General features: G+C 44.0%; 1 protein-coding gene across 1 annotated transcript; it reads left to right on the top strand.

The window, feature by feature from the left end:
- The first annotated feature begins 16,625 nt into the window (after positions 1-16,625).
- On the top strand, positions 16,626-21,539 carry gdnfa (glial cell derived neurotrophic factor a). The gene is made up of 3 exons (XM_084571907.1): positions 16,626-16,879; positions 17,743-17,973; positions 20,674-21,539. The coding sequence occupies exons 2-3, from the start codon at positions 17,769-17,771 to the stop codon at positions 21,234-21,236; spliced, it is 768 nt and encodes a 255-aa protein (XP_084428033.1). The 5' UTR covers positions 16,626-16,879; positions 17,743-17,768; the 3' UTR covers positions 21,237-21,539.
- The last annotated feature ends 398 nt before the right edge of the window (positions 21,540-21,937 follow it).

Here is a 21,937-nt window from a genome sequence, read left to right on the forward strand (position 1 = left end):
CTACAAAAAAAATCCCTGGATCGGCAAGATGCCAATCGAGACATCCCTACTTCTAACACATGCGTGAACATGGAAAGCTTGGTAGGAATCTGAAGTGTAGCTGCACCGCTTGCAAATCACCTGACTGTTGTCATGGCCTCATCTGTTCAAGTGGGATTTTTTTTTCTGCCTCATTTGCTTACTCCATATGGCCTTCTGTAGGAAGTTAACTCAAAGCACATGCATCTTAAAAATAGATTAGTGTCTCACCACATGATTAATGGTAAATGAATGACTAGTCGACTTCACAGACTGATGAAGTCTGTTCCACTGTTCTTAAATTGATGATTTAATCTATTTTTTTTGTCATTATTATTACTTAACTCTCAGCATCAGCAGCAGTGAGACAGTGGATGGCTAGAGGCCTGTTCCGAATCCACGGCCGTCATTAGGAGAAAAGTATTATCTAATGGCACGGCGGATCAACTACTCATTTATATTAAGGGCCTCTGCAGACCTGTCTGTATGGATTACTACAGATTTGGTTAGCAACTCACAGGAATGAGAGATTATGAATAAAGCTAACCTCTGTGACATAGTGAACTCTGTCAGAGGCTGTGACAAGAGCTTTGCCGAGACATTAATGAATAATAGCTATTGGTTCTATTACTCAATGGCATTTACATTGACGATCGTATAGCCCATGAGAATACCCTAAGGCTTTTATAAATATTTTAATAACACAGCTGCGCAAGACACTTCATTACAGCGATGACTGACAGCATACATCTATTCTTTTCTGCACAAGAGAGTATAATTGACCATGGCTTTATTGTGCAGACATGAAAACATGATCGTCTCATACAATATAAAGAACAATAGTTACACTGTGGACTCCACTGAGCTCCATAGTAACCGTTGGGGCTTTTCGAGGTTGCATTGAATTGTAATATATTAGCAGGTGTACAGATCTTGCAGAAAAATATTTTGAAAACTATATCCGCATCAACCAGTGGCAGGGTTAAATTTGTCGTCTAAAAGACTTGAAGTCAACAAACCCTGCGGACATGTGAGGTGAAACTGAGGTGATGACGGCACATCAGACGTTGTCCGGGTAATGAATCAAGACATAAAATGCTAAGCTTCCCTCACCTCGCACATCTGCAGGTCATGCTTTATCCCTTCATAGTTTGTGAGCGTTTTTGCACACCTCGCTGTTTCCCCTTTAGTGATGTATTTGCTCCATGTCCTCTTCCTCTTCCTCTTCCTGTTCTCTATTGCCGTGCCATTGTTTCACGCAGATTTGTTTGTAACAAGAGCGAGGTCCCCGCAGACCTGCTGCACTTTCTCTGTAACAAATTTATGTCTGAGTGGCACGAGTCAGGATCCAAATAAACTAAAATAAAATTTACTTACCCATATATCTTCTGTGTAATTTGTATTCCTTCGGGAGATATTTAGATCAGCGTGTATCCATGTAGTGGGAGTGAATGGGGCACCGAAACTCAGCCTCTAAATAACACATTATCTGCCGCGAAACTCGTTTATTTCACCAATATTTTGTTATCGTACAATAGTGCTATTCCCCGTTGAGTCCGGAGTTAGCTGTTGTCATCATATGGGGCCTGGATGATGTCATCTCTGAGCGCCGCGCACACCCGCGACGGTCGGCTTGTTTACCTGTAATTTGCTACTGCCAGTTTTTTTGCAACATGGCTGAATATTTTTCCGATTCTGAGGTTGTTGGCAAACCATGTAGGTCAATCTACAGACCCCGGATAATGATAACAGCTAACTCCGGACTCAACAGGAATAGCACTAGCGTATCATTACAAAATATTGGTAAAATGAACGGGTTTCGCGGCAGATAATGCGTTATTTAGAGGCTGCGTTTCGGTGCCCCAGTCACTCCCACTACATGGATATACGCTGATCTAATTATCTCCCAAATGAATACAAATTACACAAAAGTTATATGGGTGAGTAAATGACCGTATTTTATGCCAGAAATAAGGTCCAGGTTGCAAAAAAACAGTAGTTCCCCTTTAAGCTGCCCTTTACTATGTCAGTCCACAAACACTGTGGGTAAGTAGAGCCTCATCCATGTACCCAGCAACAACAGTGAGGCTATCTGCCTGTTACTTTGTCCAACTTCACAGACAGACAAACTAACAATGACCTCCTTTCTGTCCCAGTGTATAAAAACATGTAGAATTTTAGTTTGATTTCTCACAACTTCACCAAATTGAGGAAGCCCTTTCTTTGGTGGGTATGACATACACTGTAAAGGAAATCCACTGCTTTAAGTAGCAATCTTAAATTTCATCTAAGGTTAAACAAGTTTCTTCTGACATTTGTTTTGCAGCCACCAGAGGGCGACATTTAGATCCTTGTGAGAGAAAAAGAGCTACTGTATTAGGAGGTATAGATTGCCTCCTGTATTTTATTTCTGTGCATTTTCAAAACACCACTTGCACAGCTCATTTTGTAATTATTCAGTAGTTGATCGCATTTATATTTAAAAGCAAGTGGACGATAGACTAATTACTGGCAACTTTATGAATGTATGAATACATTAACAGCATTTTATAATGGCCTTTGGTCTGCTCCTCAGACTGTCTTTCTACTGAAAACCAAGCACTTTTTTAAAGTTATTAAGTTATTTTTAATTATGATAAATATCACAAATATACAGCATACTGTATTTAACTTTGACTTAATGGTATGGTATATTTTGAAGTGATAAATGTCATTTTTGCCACATACCCATATGTACCAAGTCGTTAGGGACACTAGTGATAATAAATTCATTCTAATATAGTATTCCTGCCCTAAATATTATCTTAATGACTGTTATAATGTTCACTTTATGTTGAAACTGTATCAGAAAGGTGATAGTTGACAGTTTTGAGGCTTTAGAGGATGTGGATTGTGGTGCTGTTGGAAATTGGATTGAATTACACTTAAAAGTGTTATTTAGCCTAGCCAATGACCATTGGTGGGCTTATGGGGTTGTCAAACACATAGTGGTACAACACTACCAATATATTTCATTCGTGTTCCTAATGAAATGGCAAGTGAGTGTAAATAAGTTCATGTCATCCGCTTTGCATTCGGCTTGTAGCGTGTGCGCTTTTCTTTTTACCAAACTTGGAACTGGAGGACTCGGAGCGCTGTAATTGTGTATGTTGACGGGTCACAGATCGAGGATCGACAGATATTTGTGGCGCTGCAATGAGAGATGATGCTCTCATGTTGCATACGTAGAGTTTAGTTCTATTTTAAATATTTGAATAATAAATTTAGTAAGTGTGCCTCATTGCTCGAGACAACCAGCGTGCATTCCAACGCCCTTAGCCACTCTCCGACCTGAGCTGCTTTGCGACCTTGAACTGGAGCCCAAAGGTCATGGACCCTATTTCAAATTGATGGCATAGTTATGTACACACATGCATGGCAACTCATGAATTTGAAGCCGCACCCGCTTTAATGGTTTTATTTTGAAAGCATATCAATGTCCGCGTAGCCCCGGATGGATTTCTGATTTTAAAGTAAAGGATCCGAGTTCGTACAGATACACTCAACATTCCTGGATGTCATGACAAAGAGATGCCGTTTATGGGCATTTACTGCCACCTAGTGGATCCCGAGGCACGGACCCTCCTGCAGATGTACAGTATTGCAGCGGGGGAGCACTTGTAGGTGGTCTGAGGTGGGCCTCTCCAGTTGTAAATAGTGCTCTGACACGTGTGTGACCACTCCGATGTCTGTGACCCCTCACCCCTGAAAGCTTAGCTTTACCACCTGGGGGTAGACTGTTCTTGATCTCATAGCACCTTAAGCAAGCTGGCACACAGCTCTCTCCCTCTAAAGAACCTCAAGGTCCACTTTATCATGCACATGCTTACAAATACCTGTGTGTGTGCGCGGTCCTCTTTAGGAAATCGGCTCAATTACACGGGTATTTGACATGGAGGTCTGCGGGACATAGATCATGTGTCTAAGTGTTAATATCTTTCATTTGTTACATGGTTTGTTTAGATTGTAATACTTCATATAATACCTCAGTCACAACGGGGTCAGGGTCAGAGTTGAAGCATAAGCAGCTCTGTGTCATTTTTATCTGATCAGCTGTCTCGCGTTTCACCTCCATTGTCTTATCTGTTTAATTCGGCGGGGATGAACACTTTCAACAGCGCGAGTGAAGGCTTGTCTTTTCCACAGTGTAAATAGGACTCAACACAGTAAAACTGGCCTTAGCTATTGCTTATTTTGGGCTTAGGCACATCTGGTGTGTGTTATGACTAAAGCCCTCTCTTCTCTTCAGATCATCACACAGACTCTCTCTCCCTCTCTCTCGTTTTCTGTCTCTTTTTTTTTTTTTTCCTCGTTCGCTTATCAAAGGCCATCGCTGAAGATACAGAATGTTCTACGAGTCAAAGAAGCGGGAGATTTCGGGGCAGATGGTGACAGACGACGGCCGATATTAAAAACACACCCCAGGTGCGGTATTCAGCAAGCGGTCCTCAGGCGTGCCTTTTCAAGAGCTACACGGTGAAGTATGATATTGCTGTTTGTAAGCTTCTGCATCAGCATTCTTCTTCTCCTGACTGTATTCACTCTCTCCTCACCGGAGCATTCATACACAGCCCTTTGATCAGCTTTATCCCTCACTTTAGTCCTGTTCATAAAAAATACAGCACCAACAATAGGCCGAAATGTGTCTCACTCCCACTGCCTAGCCTACGCTCTTCTTCATTATCTATTTCCTTTTATTCCCTCGTCCGCATGCAATGCCGAACAATGCGGCGCAGGCGGACAGGGTGGAGGCTCATGACAGGACTGGTAACACGATGACACACCAAAGGCCAGGTGAGTAAAATCCCCCTCCGCGGCGGGGACATGTGTCACAGTCCAGCCGCGTCTCCAGCCTTTTTTGTGGTCTCCCGTCTCTCTTCTCGGGCTCTCTCCCCCTGCGGCCGCGACGATAAAGCGCCCATCTGCTGCGGGGACCGGCGTCGTTCTCCCTCTGAACTGATCCCTCGCAGCAGTTTCCCCTTTGTCAGCGACGCCGATCACGTTTCAGTTTTGACACCTCTCTGTTTTACACATGTGACAGGTACCAAAGTTCTTCTGTTCTCAGAAGAAATGTATTGGAAATGCGATAGTCGTCTCTTTCCAAAGCGTTGCCCTTTGCGCCCTCGCGCCCTTGGTGAAAACAGTATTTTTAAAGGAGCAGAAAAACAGCTCTAAAGGAATGCATGAGTGTGTTGATCCTCACTAAGAGTCGGATAATTGACCCTCAGGATGACCTATAACTCACCACAAAAGACTGCAAACCTTTCTAATACAGCCTGCTTTGGGAACTGTGAGTATGTTTCAATGTTTCACGTCTCACGTCTGGCTGTCTGTCTTCATATGTTTATCTCTCCGACACATCCATTCACGAAGCTGTCGTTCGTCTATAGTGTTCTCAGCTGTCTCCGTGTGTCACCGGGCGCTGCTCGCGATTTCTACACACAAACTCTCGCATGCCAATTGTTAGTAACACGAACCGGGTCAGCATCCTAACCTGCAGCGAGATCGCCTGTCACAGGTCAAACAGACAGCTGTACTGCTTTCAGACTCTGGCTCAAACTGATAAAGCGTCTTGGAATGGGAGCGACGCGCGATACCGGGCCAGATTATCTTGTTACAGACGTGATAAAGTTCATATGTTGTCGTGTGTCACACAAGCCAAGTCTCCAAGGAGACCCATGTCTTATCTGTCCCCTCAGTTAGAGACCGTTCACAATGCTATAAAATTAGACACTTCTGCGTTTTTATAAACTTAATGATTTTTCTTTTTTTTTTTTTTTTTGTCAGACAAAAGTACGCCCACGGCCATATATTAGCAGACACCATCTGACACCTGAACCTTGACCCGTGAATCCAAGCATGTGTCTGCGGCTACCTCAGCTACTATCACGTAAGACTCAAAACAACTAGGGACAAGAGTTTCCCTTCGGCCCGACGTGACTCACTGCTTCGCATGGGTATGTCTCATTCTTGGCCTTGGAGCGAGAGAGCTTAGTGACCGCCAAATAAAACCTGACCTCCGTATTCTGATAATGGCGATAACATGCACGTTTACCCGCAGCATCTTGTTTGTTTTTTTTATGGGCTGCTCACTATCGACGGTGTTGCCAATAATCCGTGTAAGACCGGGCAAACCTGCACTGATCCAGCCAAAATCCTACATACTGATTAGTTTGAAGTGCGTTAAAAAGACTTTTCTAAATCTAGGTATTAAAGGAGTTTTATCTAGGAGATTTGTTTGTCCATTATAAAAACATGCAATATAATATTACCTTACAGCTGATTTAATCAAGGATCCACCTATGAAACGAGCAGCAATCACTAATTTCTTCGACCTTGGACGTAAATTAAGACTGCGTGTCTACTTTCCCATAACCTCTACTCCCAGGCGAACTGATTAGATTATCATAGCGTTATATCCAATTGTCTCATCGTAAGCTCCATTCTGTCTGTTAGTGTAAGCCACTTGTTATGGGCTATTCATGAAACAAAGTTCAAGGTTGCTTCCACTCTTGACCCACCTTTTCTTTTCATTACAAGAATAACCGAGCAGAGTAAATGTGGCGGCATGTCTGAGGAACAATATGCGTTCACGCCGGAGTCTGTAAAGTGTTAAAGCAGTAATTTAATAGCAGCGGAGAACGACACACGGGGAAATGCCACGTCCTGCTCAGCGCCGTCGCGAGTCATGTATTTGTCGGGGCTGGAAAAGTTCACCTGCCTTTCGTCCACATGCGTCCTTAATGGATTTGGACCGCCTGGCACTGGAGTTTATACATTTTACCATGGGTGGCCCCAGTTAAAATCTGAACTTCTAACCCTTGCGGTGTGAGAGACTTGTATCGCGGAGGTGTGCACGTGTGTGTAGTTGTCAGCTCGCGGTATAAGAATGTGTTAGTCTACTGTAAGTTATGGGACAATGTGGGATTGTAACTTTTAGAGTCGAATAGTGACTCGGAACGTGTTTACAGACCGCAAATGTAAGAATCCCAAACTCACTGGATTTTTTTTAATTATGTGCTTTGTGTAATTATATCATTCTAAACCTGGATATGAGGATGGTTCGGAGAATATGATGTAGGAAAAAAATGACCAGTCTCAGTGACAGCCGCAGTTGATTTCAGACTCAAAAGTGGCTCAAACTCCAATAACTCAATAAGTGTAAAGAATTTCATTCATCGAGAATTTGTGTAATCTATAATAAGGTCCAGAATTGATAAAGTTTAGTATTTTTCTTTTGGTTTCTTTTTTAACTTAGTTTCAGTTTAAGTTTCCAGATTGGATTTGTTCATTTCAATTTTAATGTTAAAATATATTTAGTTTTAGTTTAGATTTTATTAGGTTCAGCATTATTAATATTATTATATATGTATATGTATACGCTATGTGCAAGATTTAAAACTTTATGAAGCCAATTTACCCACCGTAGACAAACTACCTAGCTACCAACTACAAAAACTAGTAGATAGTTATTTTTTTATTTTTATAATTACTTACTTTTTATTTTATTTATTTATTTATTTTTTGTATAGTCTAGATTTAATTTTTATTTCAGTTTCACACCTGATTTTAGTTTAGTTTTGTGCTCTTCAAACCAGTGTGCACAAGACCTTAACCATGTAGTAAAAACTAAGACATAATCGGAATGCTGTAATCCATTAATTATCATTGAGGAACAACGAAGAAAAAATATACAGATCAGGCATAACATTATGACCACCTTCCTAATATTGTGTAGGTCTCCCTTGTGCCTCCCAAACAGTTGTGACTCCTCAGAGACCGGACATGGGCCTTCTGAGGGTGTCCTGTGGTGTCTGGCAAGAGAATGTTGTTAGTGGGGGACCTTTGGGTCCTATGGGTTGAGGGGAGGGGCCTCTGTGGATCATCCCACAGATACTTGATCAGTTTGGGATCTAGTGAATTTGGAGGCCGTTTTTTTACGTTTTTTTTTTTTTTAGTTGTTCCTAACTGTTTTTGTGTGTGTGTGTGTGCATCCTGCTGGGGACGGCTGCTGCCATCAAGGATTATCATTGATGCTCTGGTCTGGTCTAGGTGGGTGGTACATATCTAAGTAACATCCACACGAATGCCAGGGCCAAACATTTCCCAGTAGAACATTGAACTGTCACAAGATGATCAATGTTATTTACTTCTCCTGTCAGTGATCATAATGTTGTGGCTGATCAGTGTATGAATAAATCCATCACATGTGAATGAGTGCATCAACAAATCTACAAGATTCCTCCCTCATATTTATAATTCAAGCGGTTTTCAAGGTGACTGCACTACGTGATTTACATCAAAGTGACCATGTGGTCATGCTGCTGTGATCAACTGTCCAGTCTGCTGAGAGAGACATAATATCCTTGGGGTATTACTGACAGGGAGCATGATATGTGTGTGTGTGTCACTCTGAGCGTGCACACTTACACACAGGCTGATGTGTATGAGTGTGACAGTGTATTTATGTAAGCGGCTGACATAAATACATCAAGGGGAACACACAGCTGTCTAGTGCCATGTTTCTTAGGGGTTAGTACCTGAAATGGACGGTGGGACTGCTTCTGTTGGGTCACTTCGTTTTAGGTTTCTTCCAGCAAACCTGGTTCCCACGGCAGGCGCAGTGCCAGACTGTCGCCTAGTGCTTTCTGCGGTCAATGCACGCCAGTAGAGGAAATACAGACTTAGCGGGTCCCGCTGCATGGCCACCGGAAGGCTGCAGTGAAAGGGACCTGGTCTGATCTCAACACATACCAGGCTGGATTAGAACAGGGAACCGGAGCAGAAACAGGATCTGACCCTCTCTGCTGCAATCACTCTCTTAACCCCGCCGCTCCTTCCCAAAGACATCCTCGACACTTCCTTCTCCAATTAGTGTGACCTTGTTGCGTTGAGGTAGGATCCCTGGGTCTTGTGAAAGTCAGCGTCTTGCATTGCGCTTTTAGCACAGCCTTCAGGAAGGCTTGAGGTTATAAACAAAATAGCCTAGTTCATATCTGTAAACTGATACAGATACTTTAAACAAGTGGACAACAAGCACCGTAATAGTGTCCCTTCCCTGGGGAGCTTTTCGTCTCTGCTCAGTGGCTGTGATCAGCACTTAGCCTACCCTGTTTATTTAGTAATATAGTAAGAGGAGGCCCCGGCGGACGCTCTTTGAATGCTAAAAACCGTAAAGCCAGCTCAGAGTCTGACACTGTGCCACCTCGAAGAGGAGTGCTAGTATCCCACATGTCCTCTCTTCGAAGAGGGGCGCCACTGACAGCTGCCCGAAAGCCAGGGGTCAAAGTCATGCCAGGTAAATATCAGCGGCCGGGATTACAGGCAGTGAAGGATGACAAAGGGCCGAAATAAAAAAGGGTTGAGCAACCCCATCGGCCTAAGTAGAGACACCCTCCTCGCTGTCCAAATAGGCGTAGTGTCGGTCGTATGTTTGGACATATGGCCCACCGTACAATACCGAATACACATGCATACATTTCCTGAAGAACTCCATTCTTCGGTCCATCATTTGTCACGCTGACAGCTCTCCTGGAAGATTTCATAGTTTGGGTAGTAGCCAAGAAGCGAATCTCTGAGTCCATCTATGTATTCCATCTGTAGCCTTCTGTCAGGAAATGTGCCATTGGTGTGAACGCGTATACGTCAATACTCTGCTTTTTGCTGCATTTTAAGGACCCTGAATTCATTTCTTTTGCATCAAGGCCCAATAAACTCATTGTTTTCATGGACTCTTATACACTCATGGGGTGATAATTAACCCACAAACACTATTAAACCTTTTACCGTGCAGCTATAGCAGCTATGACAATTACTAGACTAGATCTACATGTAGCATTGAAGCTAAGAGTTTGTACCTTTAATTCCAATCACATGGTTACATATAAAGCTGAATTACTCATTTCATCATTCACAATGTATAGCTGGAGCATGCCACAGAAATACATAGTGCAAATGTTGCATAGTCAAATAGGCCTTAAAGGACATGTGGGTCTTTAAATGGCTCCCCTGTTCTCATTTAGTATCTGTGTCTGAGAGGTTTAACCTTCCTTACTTCCTCCCTTCTATTTATAACAGTGTCATAGTCCTGCCTGCACTTTGATAGTACCAAGTGATCTCATTTACACACACACACACACACACTTACGCCAGCACACATTCTTGCACACACACACACACACACGACGGCCGATGCCAACAAATACTCCCTAAAAAATGTTTGAACAATGAGTGAAACAGATGGAAATACTCCCGGGGTGAGTGCCACAATAGACGGGCATTTGGCAGGGGGGCCGTATCTGAATTGCAGCATGTCCTAATGGATCAGCTGAAAGCTATGCGAATCCTTCAGTATCTGCTCCGACTACCTGCTCTCTGTCTCTCAAACCTCTTGTGCCAAGGGTGAGCCGTGATTTCAGTGCCCGCTGACAACTGAGCTTACTCTGACAGACAGCTGGCACTTCTGCACACAGCTACACGCAGAATACATAAGAGAAGTCACTGACCTGATCAACATTGAAGCCAAACACACTGCGACATGTAGTCTGCGCTACTGTGAATAGTGTGGACACAATGGAAGGAAAACACAAGACCGTTATTTGTACTTTTGCTGTGATAAAGTTCAGTAGGTTTGTGAGTCTCCACCACTAAATATTTCAGTAGGTTCACCTGCACCATTTTGGATCCAGTGTCATCAGTCATCCAGGTCGTGGTATATCCAAAAAGCGTTTAAAAAAGGCAACTGGACTTGTAGAGTTTTGAGACGATGTTGCGCCACTCATCTGAGTAGCTTCTTCAGTTCCAAGGGACTGGTGCGAAGCTTGAGGTTTAAATAGGAAACTCTGGGCATAGCCCATCAGAAACTTGCTTCGTCTTTCCATCTAAAATCTTTTAGCTTTCTGCCATAAAATACGATCGTTTACTCACCCATATAACTTTTGTTCGGAAGATATTTAGATCCATGTATATCCATATAATGGGAGTGACTGGGGCACCGAAACACAGCCTCTAAATAACGCATTATCTGCCACGAAACTCGGATGATGACAACAGGTAACTCTGGACTCAGCTGGGAATAGCACTAGCGTATCATAACAAAATATTGGTGAAATGAACACGTTTCGCGGCAGATAATGTGTTATTTAGAGGCTGCGTTTCGGTGCCCCATTCACTCCCAGTATATGGATATACGCTGATCTAAATATTGTCCAAATGACTCCAAATGACACCAAAGTTATATGGGTGAGTAAATTATCATTTTATGCCAGAAATAAGGTCCAGGTTGTAAAAAATGGTAGTTCCCCTTTAAGCCTCGTTTTACAGCACCACATAATCTACAAGTAGATGGCAATGCCAGCGATAATGTGAAAATTCAACATTCCAACTGTTACATAAAAATACAACATGATATTAGCTAAATCTATTCTTCCAAAGCTCCATCTCCAACATGTGGCGCTTAGTTCCAAATGCACACCGTTTGAAGCACACACAGAATCTAAACACTGTTGACTAGATGCTGAGTATCTTTAGTGGTTTAGTGGTGTAAATACAGGTGTAGCTACTGTGTAGTTTCTGCATAGACCCGATGTGAGAGTATAAACCAGGCTTTACTCTTTCTCTTAATCAAAGTAAAAGTACTTCTTATGCAGAAGATTCGCTCTTGTGGATTATTGGTAATACTGAAGAAATTAGCATGTGGCAGAAGGTCAAAAACAAGCAAATTTTTTACACTTTATGTTCTGTTAAGCAGTTGCAGCATGGTTGCTAAGGTCATCACGGGGCTTGTATGTCTTACTCAGAGGAATAAGTGCTTCCTTCTCAAATGTGTTGAAGTAAAAGTACAGAGTGTGTAAAATGAAAAAGTAAATAGCAAGTACATCAAACTGTAACTATAACTGAGGAAATGTTTTTAGTTTCATTCCTCCCCTGACAACATAGACATAATCTAAACTACATGTGTCCCAATGCATTTTGTCGTACGTATTCTTTTCCACCACATATATACACACATGTACCAATTCAACACAGCGCGTCTGGTTTGCCTTTTTTGCTCCTTTTCAGACATGTTTCAAGTGGCTCTGGGTCTAATTTTACTCAGTAGCTACAATAACCACACTGAGTTCCTGCTGTTTTATTTCCAAAGGAAACAGCACAGCGCTTTTATGAACCAAAGTCACGTTCCTGGAATAACGTTTTTTCACAAACTCAGCACACTGTAGTCATGAATGTACACCGATCATCCACAACAGGAGAAGTAAATAAAATTATGACCATCTTGTGACAATACAGTGTTCTGCTGGGAAACTTGGACCTGGCATTCATGTGGATGTTACTTAGACATGTACCACCCACCTAGACCAGACCAGGCACCCCCACCTCATAGCAATGACACTCCTTGATGGCAGCAGCCATTCCCAGCAAGATGCAGCCTGACACAGGCACATTCACTAGATCCCAAACTGATCAAGTATCTGTGGGATGATCCACAAAGTCCCCTCCCCTCAACCCATAGGACCCGAAGGCCCCCACTAACAACATCCTGTTGTCCACAGGACACCCTCAGAACCATTCTCTGATGAGTTACAACTGTTTTGGAGACCAACTCAATATTAGGAAGGTGGTCGTAATGTTACGCCCGATCCGTGTGTGCAGCTGTTTTGCGACAATAGAGCTTTTTCATGCGCTTTTCAAGTGCTTTAAAGGTTGTCTTGCTTGCGTGCATCCTCGTTCACTGTCAGAACTTACCGAGACACTTAACGGGACCAAGCCAGTATCAACACACGTGTCCTCTTCCTGTTGTGACAAGCTGTGAAAAAAGGGTCCATTAAAAATATGCTCACATGGTAATAATTAGCCTAACATTTGAAAGTAAAAGATGCCTTGTGTGTCCTCATAATCATCAGATTTAATTTGATGGACCATGAGCACGTCACAAAACATTATTTTTCCTACAAATTTAATATTATATAGCTGAAAGAAAATCTACTTTTATTCGCTTAAGTGGACTTGGATCACATATTGCTCGAAATGAATTATTGTTTTTTCTCTCTAGCCGATTTGATTTGTTCATCGAGTCAAGTTTACTGCGCCGCCCTGGTGCATTGTGTGCCGCGATTGTTAACTCATCAAAGAAGACATTAAGTCATCAGGACCAGACGTACATATGTCCCTCTTCTGTGGCACAATGGAAGAAATGATGAATCGTAAAAAAACGAGAGGCGGAAAACACATTAACATAATCATGAACAGGTTCCCCGGTCATTTGTCAAATCATCAAACGCGGTGATTTAAACAGAACAAGAGATTATCAATGGATGTAATGCGAAGAGGCTGTATACCTAAATAACCGCAAAGAAAGAACAATGATGTTCCAACGTGGCATTTGTTTCTGATTCATTTTTTACAATTCAATGCTAAATTGAACCAGATGCTGTGATCTGGATTGTTTGCGCGAGTATTGTCATGTGTTCTTTTAAACGCGCGGTGTTTCCCGTGGGACGGCCTGTCGGCGCTCTGGAGAGGCCTGACATCAAAAAATCGAGGTGCTTGCTCCCATCAAATATTTGCACCCACAAATAAAATAATGAAAGAAGGCTTATTTTTTTTCCACCGTGAGTGACGAGTCTCTGCCTCACACCCCATGTGGCGATGATTCCCTCAGCTTACTCACGTTTCTCCTCCGAGCAAATTAATATTTATTATTGTCACTCAAGCATTCAGCTCAGGGCGACTTCATGACACCCCAGACGCTTGTGCATAAAGACGCTCTCTAAGACGGTTCTATTTTCGGTGACCATTATCTTCACAACCCTGCCCGTATGAGACAGAGGGTCACAGAGGACTCCTTTGGTGACACGGCTGCAGATATCAATAAACAATACGGCCTCTGTGTCGTATCTCTGAGCAGGCTGTGTCCCACACTAGCCTGAGACGTCGGTGACGTGTAAAGATATGTGAAATCTGCCGCGGCCATTAATCAAACGTGTTTCACTGCGCCAAACTAATCGTCGCAGTGATTCAGAAGTACGAAGCCGCAGGAGTGACGCATCAGTTTATCTGATTATTCGACGATTTTTTTGAACAGATTTCCAGGTTTTCCAATCCACCTATTATTATTATTATTATTATTATTATATGCAACATAACTCTATGTTCAGATGGATTTTTCTCAACTATAACTAATTAAGGCTGGAACTAGACTTTTAGTTAAACATTGGCACCTTGCTGGCGCCAACCGGGCTGAAGGCCATTTGTGACCGTCTTGTGAACTTTACCCATCTCCCTCTTCCTCATTTCCTGTCGTCTGTCTTCTGTCGCTCGTCAAACTACTGAAATTGCCCATAAATTGTCCAAAAAATATTATTAAAAACAGACTGACCGCTACCTTTACAAGGTCCAGGTGGATATGGTGCACGCACAACGATGACCTACGCTCTAAGGGTGTGGTGGACAGATACAGATAAATAATAAAAAGCAAAGCGTATAATAAATCTAGGGTTTCCTAATCGGATATGTAATATGTATTGGTATGGGTGAATAAACGTGATGCACGTTTCCCTGAACGCTCCTGGTGAACTTAAAATCACCTCAAAGACATCACTGGCTTGGCATTCAGATGACTCAGCCTTTTATAAGAATCTGCTCAATAACAGTTCACATCCATTGGCGCTTGTTTATTTTAGATCCTCCTCCATTCATTCATTCGTTCTCTTTTTCTGCTTATTCCTGTTAGCCCTTCAGGCTTTTCCGGCATGCGCTGTCAGGGAAACGGTTTATGCTGAAGTTATTTGTGATCACACCTTGCTGGAGAACGCTCAGTGACACATTTATGACAAGATGATAACATCAAATCATTAAAGGTGAGAATGGCACCAGTGAATTTACACTACCAGTTACTGCCACTCACTAAAAACAATTAGCAAATGAGGTGCAAGTCCGTGCAGGGGCAACACGAAGTTACAAACAAAAACAAATGTTTTGCACTCGGAGGGTTGCATCAAGGACAAATGAATCATTAGTTGCTGTCAGGGAACACAATGAAGCCATGTGAGAACATGACAGAGAGGAGGAATCCATACAATGAGGACTTGGCTCGGCACCGTGCAGATGCTTTAGGAATGGGCAGGGCTCTCAGATATGCCTGAAAGAAAACGTGTATTGACAAGACGTTCGAGATCATGAGCAAACAAATCTGAGAGTGAATACCACCGAGCAACAGATAAGTCAGAGAGGATTTGACGTGTCACTGCTAGGATTTCCACGCTTTTATTGAAGAGCTGTCTCGAGCAGCGTTTCACATCTTAAATTAGAACCATGAACGCTTCCTGGAAAAGCAAGTGTTTTGTTGTAAGTGGAGCTGCTCTCTTTTGGCACAGGGGACGCAAATTGACTTTAATTCCTAAAATGACTGGTTAACTTGTGGAATTTTGCAGTTTTGAGATGAAAGGAGGGTGTAAATCACGAGGGGAGGGAGATGGACGGGCTTTGTCAGGTGCCACATCTCAGCCGGTGCAGAGTCCTTCTTTTGTGGTCTGCGCGCCGTTGCCCGGGGCTCACCTTGACAGGAATGAATGACCAGACGCTTCAAGGCGTGGATCGGTTTGGAGCGGAATAAAGTGCAGACGCCTGCACGGTCTAACACAACCCCAGCAAAAGCGTCCACTGCCCTCCCAAATGCTCGCGTAGCGCATTTACAAATAGTAAACAGCAAGTGAAGTGGGACTCCTGCATTTGAGATGTGTGTAGCCATGAGACGGAACTTGACACCGCGGCGCACAGAGCGCGGAGATCAGGTTTGAAACATGCATCGCAACAGATCATCCCCAAATCGCATTCCGCATACTGAAATCTAATCCGAGGACATCAGGATGTGTGACATAATCCCCAAGACATCTGAAAACTGCGCTCCTCCATACAGGGCTCCAGGGGTGGTTTGGACAGATATGTGGACCTCTGTTACTCACTGTTTGCTCTCGCGGGGATCTATAAAAGAGGGGGCGGACACCAACTGCCCCCAAACGTCAGAGCGCACTTAACTATAAATCTCTCCAAACTGCCCTCTGCGCCCGGTGCGGTGTTATGCGCAGACATCTGTCCCGCTTCAGTCCAATATGAGGACAGCGCGCGTGGAAACCCATCGAGAGTCTATGTGAGCAGGAGAAAATGGAGAATAAATACCCCCCATCTGTGCTGTTTACTGCGAGATCAGTGCAAATTGTTGGCGATTGCGATTTTTGTAACGCATTTCTGGATGTAAGAGCGTTTTGAGTGTTTTATCCGGAGGCAAACTAGACGCTCTAGCGCTCTGGAAAACAACTATTGTGCACCTTTTTTTTTTTTTCTTTCTTTCTTTTTTCTTTTTGCGCCTCGCTTATGCGCTGGAGACGCTGATGTCTTCATTGGACTCCTTTCAGTGGGAGATGGTGGATCTCTCTCGGATTTCCAACGTGGAAACGTAGCATCCAATTAATCAGCGACTGCAACTGTACCCCCGTGAGGCGCAGTGGCACTTGGTCCGCTTTCCTCAACGCCTACCTTTGGACTCCAAAGTGTGGAGAGAGGCGCATAGTTTGGTCGGCTGGTGTGCCGGATCGGAATATGAAAAACATAACCCGTGCAGTATTTCAGCTGTTATTTTTTTTCCTCCTCTTTCTGGACTTAAACCGAATCTGAACCCGCTTTGAGGGAATTTTCGCGTCGGGGTTGTTTTTGAGCGGTACGTGCAGCTGAATCAGCTGGGGACAGTAAATGAGCGGCGTTTTCTGTTTGGATTTTAACACCCAGCAGTCAAGCGAATTTCAGGTCTGCATGGGCCATATTTAAGGTGAGTGATATTATTGTTACACGATTTGAAAATATTGCCACAGCCTTTGAGTATCCATGCGCCCTGGACATGCCAGCTCACGCAGGCGCGAGCGTTGTTGTTATTAAATTAGAAAATCGAGAAGAGGAACGCTTTCGCGAAGACAGTTGTTAGGACTTTTTGCGTAGCATGTCTAAGCCCAGTATTTATCCATGCATAGCTGTTTAGGTTTACTGCAGACTCAACATGCCATTAGACAGAGTCACGTAAGCTTTGAGGGATCGCCATCTGGCCAACTCACACCATTATTTAGGCTACCGTTGCCAAAAACGCTTTGGTGCGCGCTCGAACCAACGCATATTTGTGTGAGGCGCACCCTCCCTGCCTCATTACAAGTAGCAAAAGCTTGCCTGGTGTCACAGCAACATGAATATATCCTCTTCTGCACCTAATAGATCCGGGCGTCAGCGGAGAATAAATGGCTTCTGGTTACGGGTTCAAAACTACATTTTTACGCACAAATTTACGCACTATTCTGCTCTTATTTCCATTTATTTCTATATCTTGCGGATAAACTGGCAACGTAAAGTAAAACATGAGCTAATATTTATTGTTATCGTGTCATCAGAATTGTGTGGTAGCTTTACTACTACTGTAAATTCATGTTTACAGCACACACGGACGAAGCGAGGATGTCACGATGACACGGTTATTAATACGGACTGAGTCAGGATCTGGCTGCTACACTTTCACACACTTTGCTGACTTAATGATAAACCAGAGTTGACCGACATTCTGGGCCGTGTGTGTGTGTGTGTGTGAGAGAGAGTGAGTGTGGATTCAGTTTGTTTGACCGCAAATAAAATCACCTTCTCTGCCCACAGCTTTCTTCATAGGAACTGAGTCTAAGATGAAGTTATGGGATGTTTTGGCCATGTGTTTGTTGCTCCTGAGCTCCGTTGCTACTCGGCCTCTCTACCAAAACACTCAGCCAGCCAAGAGGACTTACTTCCCCAGAAGCTACAGTGATTCTACATCCCTGTCCGTGGAGGACGAAGAGCCAGCGTTCCAGCGCCAAAACCACAACCTGCAGGAGATCTCCATGGAGGATCAGTGTGAGTAGTGTATTTTTTTTTTTTTTTGCAAGGTCATATGTGACGGTGCAGCCACTGTGAGAGCCTCCTGAATGGTCGATAATGGGCCACCGTGGGGGCCACGTTATAGACATGTGCTGCTTGTGCAAAGCTCAATTTAATAACATGCAACTAACTATTATATAATATAGATAAAACAGATTTAATGGCCAATTTAGGTCTTTCCTAACAAATTAAAGTTGAGAAACGGCACGTAAAGTGATAGCCAGGGGAATTGATAAGGCTTCCCGATAAGCTGGTTATCAGATTTATGCTTTATTGCTGCCGTGTGTTGCGTCACACTGATGTCAAAACAAAGCGGCAGCACGAGCAGGAGCATGAACAGCTCCAGTCTCCAAACAGGGGTCACCCTTCGCATTTCCCCTTCTCCCTTTGTTTACGTTCACCTCTGCGACTCCCGAGACCCGTGACCTTTTACTAACCCGTCTGCCAAAACTCAGGATTCATAGCACGTTTCAGAGAAGGCCCCTGCTAAACCAGGTCACAGGAATTTTTTTGTTTCAAGGGAGAGGGCCGGGCGACACCGGAAAGTTTCAAGCACCGAGCGAGAGTCCTGTGTTTATGTTCATTTTAACAGCGACGGTGGGCAGGAATTTATTTTGTTTGGATCCATGTGACACTGTATCATCTTCACACAGAAGTAAACGCAGCCAAGAACTAGATAAGGAATGGAACATTTGGACGAGGGTTCGTCCCGCCGCCTCGTTTTCTGTTTGGACCGCGGTGACATCACTGATCCGCTGCGTAACCCAAGACCATTAACTATGCACTAATAGTGTAAGCAACATTAGTTCCAAGGGGGGGGGGGCAGGGTTTTGGTTTGTGCATAATGTTAAAAGAAAAGGTTTCGTTTTTGCAGCAGCCACTTGACATTAGTTTTGCAGAGAGTTCATGTACAAAGACACTGAAAGGAAATGAATGATTACTGAAAGTTTGAGGATCTGACAAACAACATAAAAGACTCACGCCACAATTCGCTCCATGAATCACTCCGCTTGCTGCCCCCGGTCGAGTCTGTCAGCAGGTGCACAGCGCAGCCACCTTGCCACTCAGCCGACACACAATATGAGGCGTCTAAATCAAAGGATAGGTGTGCCTAAACAGATTGGCCCCAGCTCACCTGATACACCAGAGGCGGCCCAATCAGCTGTGCAGCGCAGGCGGATCGGGTGGCCCGCGCTCTGCCAGAGGGACAGGTAAGACGGGGGGGGGGATAGGTGACACGCGTTAACCGCAGCGACACCTGCCAGACGTCGCGCCCCGCCGCCCTGACCTGTTGACGCACACACACACACAGCATGATCACTCACATCCGCGTGGGCGATTAATTATTCGACCGACTCATTCACTTCAGGGAAAAAAAAAAAAATGTCTTTATGATTCACTCTTGCCGGACCTGCAGGTCTTTCAAGTAGAGGAGACGTTACTACTTCATAATAGAAACCGCATGCAACTCGAGAGGGTCCAAGGCTTCCAGTGGCTCCTCATCGCTCTCCGCAGCAGATGGCGGAGATCTGTGGCGGCGAATGTTTTGAGTTTCTAACAGGCAACAATCTGCTTCATCTAAATGACTAAAAACACATGACTTCCTTTTATTTGGCTTTTGAAGTCCAAGCTTTCAGAAATTACATCCATCAGAGGTTTAAGTACATCTCTCTAGGTGACGCGGTCTGTCTGTGTCTACTGTATTTGTTGTGTAAACTTGCTGCGTTAGCTTAAGCTGGGTCATTAACCTTTAATAACTTTTATGTGATAGTAGCTATGAAGTTTATCCAAGAGCACGCCCCGCCTTTACACCCATACACTTTCTTCTTCTCTGAAAATGTAACCAACAACGCCCTTTGACCTTCAGCCTCCAACTCATGCCCCAGCAGCCATCTTGGACAGTGCTGAAGCAGGGCACCTGCACATCCACATGAACCACCCTGAGCTGCTTTCTGCAGACCTTCACCTAGGAGTAATCTGCACATTTCTTAGTATTTAAGGACGTTGTCGGCCTTTGTGTCAGCGCATGTTTTGGTAACCATACACCAGACAGATATTACGCTAGCTGACCATCAACAACAATGTGCGTCATTCTTCTCCGCGCAAACGATAGTTCAGTCCACGGTCAGACTTCAGGCTCGTCAAACTGAACTGTCAGCAGTGCTTTTATTAATTCAGAAAAAAAAATATCTAAAGCACTTAAGCATTTATGGGAATAACTTGATATTTTTGGAAATATGCTAAGTGCCTTCGCTGGTGAGAATTTTAAAAAATAAATAAAAATGACAGAAGGCCGCTGCCAGCAGCCACTTAAGTTATCTTAGCGCAGTCCAGGCCGTTTCTAGGAAAGGAGAAGAAACAGCTCCAGGAAATTACTGTCTGGCCAAAAGATAGTCCGGCGCGTAAGCCATTTAAAAGGGCAAACGATATCTCAGGAGGTGCATGCAGGCAAATTAAAAAAAAAACATATGGTCTTATTCTGAAATGACAGGATTCTTAAATACATTTAAATTCCTGTTGGCGCAGTGCTTGATTTTCCCACAGTACTATCTGTTAACTAATCAACTAATATATTGTTGACGACTGTAGAGCTGTCTTCAGTGCCCATGTCAGTGTGGAAATCATTCCTTTAAATGACCCGCTTCTAAGTAAATCCGTCCCGTTTGTATCTTCCAGATGACATTTCAGGTCCCTACCCGGAGCAGTTTGACGACGTGATGGATTTTATCGAGGCTACAATCGGCAGACTCCGGAGGTCATCGGACACAAGCGGGGCCTCCAGGGGACGCAGAGACTCGAGGCAGAGAGGAGCGGCAAACACGGGAGGAGGCGCGAGAGGCGAGGGGAGAGCACACGCGGACAAGAGGCGGGCTCGAGGCCGGGGGGGAAGCCGAGGTGGCAAGGGGGGCCGGGGGGAGAAGGGGAGGGAGAGGATATCGGTGCAGAGCAGAGGCTGCTTGCTAAAGGAGGTCCACCTCAACGTGACGGACTTGGGGCTGGGCTACCAGACTAAAGAGGAGCTGATCTTCCGGTACTGCAGCGGCCCCTGCGTCGAGGCGGAGACCAACTACGACAAGATCCTGAACAACCTCACACACAACAAAAAGCTGGACAAGGACACTCCCTCTCGCACCTGCTGTCGACCCATCGCGTTCGATGACGACTTATCTTTTTTGGATGACAACGTTGTGTATCACACGCTGAAGAAACACTCTGCTAGGAAGTGTGCCTGCGTCTGAGGAAGTCTCTCTCAAAAGGACTCACACGACCAGCGTCGGCGGGCTAAGGACCGCCGTTACGGGCTGGCGCTGCGAAGAGAGGGATTACCGTTGGACATGTGTATACGAGGTCAAAAGGGGGAGCATATTATTTTTGTCAGTAGTCATCAAAAGAAGACACAGGTGAGTATGCACCTGAAAGACACTGGAACAGCCATCGGAAAGCAAACTGTACACGTACCTTTGACGGTCCAGTCCTCAGATCCCGCGACCGGCATTCGACTGTTCAGACACATGCACAAAATGTATCAGGTGTGCGCCAGCCGACGGGAAGATTAAATACTGTTACACTTGTAGATTTGCTAACTGCGCTGTCTAAATAGGTGAGAGCGAAGAAAAAGCTGACTCTAGAGGAATATCATTTTCCCAGGAACATCAGTTTTTCCGTAGCCGAGTCCAGAGATTCGAGGAGCTTATTCAGTCGCAGTCTAAATCACTGCATAGTCTGGATGTCGACGTTTACGTTCAGAGCCAAGGAACCGCACCGGAGTTCAGCAAAGACTTCTGGGTGCAAGGCATCTTCATAAAATCCAGTCATTTATATATATACACATAAATATATATATATATATATATAAATATACATACATATATACGTGTGTGTGTAAGAGGTATATTTATTAAGATGGAATTAACTTATTGTTATTTATTTCAATCCAGTT

The sequence above is a fragment of the Chelon labrosus genome, assembly GCF_963514085.1.
Source record: "Chelon labrosus genome assembly, chromosome: 22".
In the NCBI taxonomy this organism is placed as follows: Eukaryota; Metazoa; Chordata; class Actinopteri; order Mugiliformes; family Mugilidae; genus Chelon; species Chelon labrosus.